At 34.3% G+C, this 6,038-nt stretch overlaps 1 protein-coding gene across 2 annotated transcripts; it reads right to left on the reverse strand.

Annotated features, from left to right (window-relative positions):
- Window positions 1-62: 62 nt before the first annotated feature.
- LOC140051380 (vesicle-associated membrane protein 7B-like) lies at window positions 63-5,040 on the reverse strand. Of its 2 annotated transcripts, none has more exons than XM_072096576.1 (5): window positions 4,951-5,040; window positions 3,700-3,878; window positions 2,600-2,780; window positions 2,227-2,385; window positions 63-1,810 (listed from the first exon to the last, which is right to left on the reverse strand). In XM_072096576.1, exons 2-5 carry the CDS (start codon window positions 3,849-3,851, stop codon window positions 1,670-1,672), a joined length of 633 nt encoding a protein of 210 aa, XP_071952677.1. In that variant the 5' UTR covers window positions 3,852-3,878; window positions 4,951-5,040; the 3' UTR covers window positions 63-1,669. The 2 variants fall into 2 exon arrangements, with proteins under 2 accessions (XP_071952677.1, XP_071952676.1); XM_072096575.1 differs by having other exon boundaries at window positions 4,851-5,032.
- Window positions 5,041-6,038: the final 998 nt, after the last annotated feature.

Consider the following 6,038-nt stretch of genomic DNA (forward strand, 5'->3'; position numbering starts at 1 on the left):
CTGTATTGTTCGTTTGCGAGTGAAATAGATGATAACTTGTATATAATTATTTATATTTATGAAGTTCGGTGATAACGTATTGTACACGTATATAATATAAACGATGATATCATTTAAAGATAACGCATTGTACGCGTACCGGGATAAGTTAGCGCATAACCTATAATAATTGAGTTTTGAAAAGTCTATATTTTAGCCGATCTATGTGTATAACAAGTTTTACCCCAACATTGATCATACCGATCCCCAAATTCGAAATATCGAAGATCAGATAGCAAAATTAGCGCATTGTTATCGTAGCCATATTACTTTTAAAAACAGATAACGCTTTTATATTTCGATAAAACATAGTTCTGTGACAACACATTATTAGTGATTTCGAAAAATATTCGCATAGCCCCTTATAGCATATCGATCTGGGCTCCCGGGTAATCCGGTCACTCTCCTTCTGTCTCCTTCCGTCTGTTCTTACAAATACAACGTACGTACAGTATTTATCTATTTTACTACTTTATAGTAGGAGAGAAGCATTTTAAATTTATTTTTCTATGTTTTTACATGACACTGACATTGTATTGCATTGACAACATAACATGCTCTCAGTCGTTCTGTGACGACATGAATTATTTCTGACGTCACATTTGAACCAAACGACGACCACTTATATCAATTAATTAAAACAGAAATAAGCTATAGTAATTTTAACCATATGCCCCACAACTTCATCTAAACTACTAAGTAATGAACGTCATCTTTGTAGTACCTATACCGTAAAGCTCCCAGTCCACTGCATTAGCTACTGCTGTCTGCTTATTATTATTATTATTATTATTTATTGCCAAAAACCAGTTACAAACAAACAAAACACAGAAACTAAGGGAGTAGGCAGGAACCTAAAAGTGAACCTAATCACTATAACAAGAGTTCAGGTTCCGTACTCCCAAAGTAACAACAATGATATAAAATAAACTATATAAAAATATTTAAAAAACAAATAGACGAATCAACAGTGTCAATATAAAATAAACGGATAAAATACATAAGCCAGCCTTATCTTATTTTTTAAACTAATATACTAAACAAAGGTGATATCTTTTAACAGCTAGCTCTTGGTGCATTCGTAAAGCATTTTCTAGCATTTATCTCAATTTAATGTAGTTACACAGAAGTTGAAATTTGTAAAGATCACTGCACCAGCTCGTAGTTTCCTCTCTGAACTACGTAAAGCATTTGTCAATTTCATTTTCAACTTCATTGTCTTAAGATGGAGGTGTGGTCTATCAATTCATCGTTATTTCATACAAAAATATAATCTTCTGAGTTAATTCATCAAGAATAACTATAAACTTTGAGCGGTTTTTCTTCATGCGTGTACTTTACAACTAATCAGACCACCAAGGCATTCTAACAACAGGATGTTGAGCTCCAGAGATCAAATGGTTTTTCTGTGGCTGCGACACGATCAGTTCCACTACTCTTAACAGACACCGCACGTCGCGGAGAATATGTCCATAGTACAGTAAGCCTACTGTTGGTATTTGTATCAGCCAGACATAAGATCAAAGGACTGTTACGACTTCCTATCTTGGCCAAACGAGCTCAGTGTCCTGTTGTTAAATTGACTTGATCAGACTCACACCAGTCCAACCCATGGTTCCCGTTCAAGAATCTAAGTAGCAACTACTATAATAATCACTAATATAGTTACAACTACAATTCCGATTATTACACCCAGTATTACCTTGTACCGTGCATTTTTGTACCAATACTTTTTGTGTACTTTCTTCGTCGTCTTCGCAAAACTCTGGGCCTACAATGAAATAAACAAGTTAATCAGCAGACATCCATTTCCATGAAATTAATCAGTACCGGAGGTAATTTAATTAGGAAGGAAATTATGACAAGGGCGGTTATTTTAAGGTGTAGTTCATTATGTACAGAAACGTAGGCTGGTTGCTGTCTGCGGAACTAAGACATTTTTTTAATAGAGATGCTATACTTTTACTAGCTTGCTGCTGAGCTAAAGACAATTTTGAAAAATAGCTATAGGTCATCCCCGGAAATTGCACATTTAAATATAAAACGAAATATATAAATCTCCAAGGCTGAGCTAAGAACATTTTGAAAAAAATAGAGCTGTTCGGTCCTAATAAACTGCACTTTTACTTTGGAAATATAAAATCGTATGCTTAAAAAGGTGGACCTATTTTTGGTGGCATAATTTACCTGTAGTTCAAGAAGATCCGATTTCTCCATGAGATCATCCAGCTTATCACCTCTTTTTAAGATCTGTTCCACATTGTGTATCATGATGTCTTGTAGTTCATCAACGTCATCTTGGAGCTTGGTTAATTTAGTGTTCACTGGCTTTCCAGAAGAATTTGTCTACAAAAGAAAAGAAAAAATTCAATATTAATATTCACGTTCGAATTACGATTCGTTTGCGATTTGAAAACGGACGGCAAGAAAAAATATTAATTATACCCTGTTTTGAAACAATAAAAATAGTAAATGATAGAACTAATTTTAATTAATCTTATCTGGTCTGTGTAATTCTGTCAACGCTACAATTTTATCAAAGTAGGCTATACAACTGTACCATTATTTTTGTAATTTCTTCTCTCTGCTGCTGAGTAAATTCAGAATCCTGCGAAACTGTATATGATTCTGTTTTCTCTATTATGTCCAGTAGATAATCATATGCCTTCGTTCGACTGTAATCTTTCTCTGCTGCACATAAGTATGTCACACCACTCTTCACGTACACAAAGAAAAGATATCTAAAAACAAACCAGTGATTGATTGATTGATTGATTGATTGATAACTATCCTATTATGTAACAGATCAATAAATCAATCGAACAAGACATATATATGTATAAATCATACTGTCAAATTATAGAAACAGTGCTCATATTCGGAACATGATCTCATAATCGCGTCGAGCATAGCTCATTGGCGAAAGTTCCGTATTTTTATTTGTATAAAAAAATTTCTCTTGCTGGATTCGAACCTGCAACCTCTCGCTTACAGGGCGAGTATCATACCAATAGACCACAGACCAATATTTGGTATTATCACAGATTTTCACCCACCAGATACATTCTCTCATACAACAAATATATATGTATGTGTGTTAAAGGAATTATAGATAGACGGAATTCATTCAATTGCAGTAAATGATAAAATTATGTCTATTTTATGTGTTCACGTTCAACAATAAACATTCATTTGTGTGATCATTTAAAAATACATCCACACCCATCCCATCGTTCAATACGTAGGTCCATAGCCACGTACAGTACAAACATTAACTTTATTCATTCATTAAGCATAGTCATTCACATTCATACCCGGTATCTCTGCCATGGTTACAGATGGCAAAGTTAGCTATGTTATGTCACTGTGCACTTTAAGGAAGTACCATAATGACCTATGATGCCAATTGTTTTTTAAGTGGAGTACGACTGAAGCACATTTCATTGCTAAGGATTAATAATAGTTCTATAATGTCCCATCTCACAAAAATGTATGCGAAGATGGTGTTTTATCTACTTTTTAATTTAATTGTTTCCATAATAAAAGTTCGGTCTAAGTGTATGTCATAAGTGTTTTTAATATCGATCCTATGATCCGTATAGTCACAGTACATTTATATACATGTTATGTTTTGCAAATGAATGAAATGCAATAACTTACTGATCGGCTTCATATATAGTTTTGTAGTCGCTACTCGTTGATATGTTATGAAGTGCTGAGCTCGCCACTTGTGAAAAACTTCCTTCGTTGCTTGATGTGTGATCTACTAGGATGTTCTTTCCTCGGGCAACGCAACTATACAGAATCGGCATGGTTAAGTTTGTCTGCTCTCCGTTTATCTTTGTTTAAATGAAACAAGAAAAGATCAGAAATACACATGAACATACAATTGCAACACACGAAAAAGTTATGGGTAATTTTTGAAACATTCTTAGATGATTCATATTCTAAATATAAGTCATCTACGATTCCTGGTAGAAGTCAATTAAGACGGCGACTGTGTCAAGTGTCATGCGATACGTCCCTTGATACTGTCATTGGTGATTTAAGACTGTAAATATTGTTTATAGAATTTACTCAAACATGCGGCTGGCATATGATAATTATAATTATAGAGATATAATTTGGACCCCACCCCCAACCCCACCACCCCACTATGACGTAAGCACAACGCAAATGACCTGACCAATGAAACTAGCGTGACAGTTAATGCATGACTTAGTGATTACGTGCGTTGCGCTTACGCCTTTGTATTGCGTTCTAGGGAACCGAAATTTATAGTAAACATCACTTATATGTGTAACCTCAAGTTCACAGTCCCAATAATTCCGCACCTATTTATTACACACCCTAATATATAGGCCCTAGTAGCCTGTATATCTTTAGCACAGCCTACTGTCTATTATTTAGGACGATCCTAAAGTAGTTAATCCATGTACAATGTAGCACACCTATGCATATATTCGAGACGCATAATAATTAGGGTATTCATAAACTAATGCAAGGGGATTTCCATGAACGAGGACGTGTCTTTAATTCTTTTTCAAAATACAAAAACAGCAAATTTCCTCAAGCAAAAAAAAAAATCAATCAAGGAAAATCTCAAGATCTAGGAAATAAGAGGCATACAGTTTCCAAAACATGCTTGCCCCCCAGGCAAAGCAAATCCCGTCTGCAACGTTTTTATGTCCATTTTAGATAATACAGTATTGTAAATTGCGTCTTTTATTCTGTATGCATTCTGTACCTACAGTGCTATTAAAACATGTCTTCCGACATTCATTTCCTTTAAACCATACGGCTATACTTACCAAGGATAAACAGTATTTCAGCTTAAAACTGCACGTACAGGCCTACTATGAATATTACGAACGTCACACGTTTTAATTACTATTTTATAGGGTGATTTACCTTATGTATACGTATTTTCCTTTTGCTAATATCAAGCACTAATATTAGAGACAGCGTAATTTCCAACCTGCAGACGTATAAGCTGTTACATCAGGCACAGACGAGTGATTGTAGCGGATTGAACTTATCAAGTTGAGTCACTATAGCAGCGTTATCCTTTTCCTTTTAATTTTCGAGGATTAGGCCTAAATATGTTTTATAGAAACTAATTTTATGCTAAGTAGTAGAAACAGAAACATTAATGAAAAATGATAAAAAACAATAATATGACTTGAAAATAATTTTATTCTGGTTATTGAATGTTCTTAATCATATTCTCATTAATATTAATGAGCGGATACAACGGGGCGTCTGTAGGCCTATTCAATAACAGAATGAAGCCCTACGATCATCGATGTGTTAGTGCATCCCTTCAAATAACTACAGAAGTTTTTTCTTCTCCTATGGGATTTTTTTTTCAACTAGAACATCGCTTCTTTTAATCGAGTTAACGACCACAAGCATGATACCGAGCATTTCCTGCATACACCCAGCTTGTACAATGTATTATAACCGAAACAATATATTATGTTTAAAATAATGGTAATACGAATATACCGTTGGCCTACTTACCATAAGAATAAAAAGAAACCTGAGTTAGGCCTACTATAATACTAATAGAACTCTCGTACTCCTGCCATAACAAATGTGTCGCTTATCCTTCGAATGCAAGATATTTCATATGGCTACATAATGTTTGCTATAAGAAAACGTTCTTCTTTTGTAAATTAATCAAGATAATACATTTAAGGGTCCTTAGTGGGTTATTGAGACAAACGCATTGCTTAACGTCCTTCGAATGCACGATAGTTATCTCATATGGCTACATTAATGTATACTTACTACCGTGTAAGTAAACGTTCTTTTTTTGTAAATTAATCAACATAATACATGTAAGGGTCCTTAGTATTCAATGGAACTAACTTAGAGGGTTATTGAGACAAACGCATTGCTTAACGTCCTTTGAATGTAAGATAGATATTTCATATGGCTACATTAATGTCACGTTTACTGTAAGCAAACGTAATACTTTTTTTCTCAATTAATCA

This window comes from Antedon mediterranea, chromosome 6, assembly GCF_964355755.1.
Source record: "Antedon mediterranea chromosome 6, ecAntMedi1.1, whole genome shotgun sequence".
Classification (NCBI taxonomy): Eukaryota; Metazoa; Echinodermata; class Crinoidea; order Comatulida; family Antedonidae; genus Antedon; species Antedon mediterranea.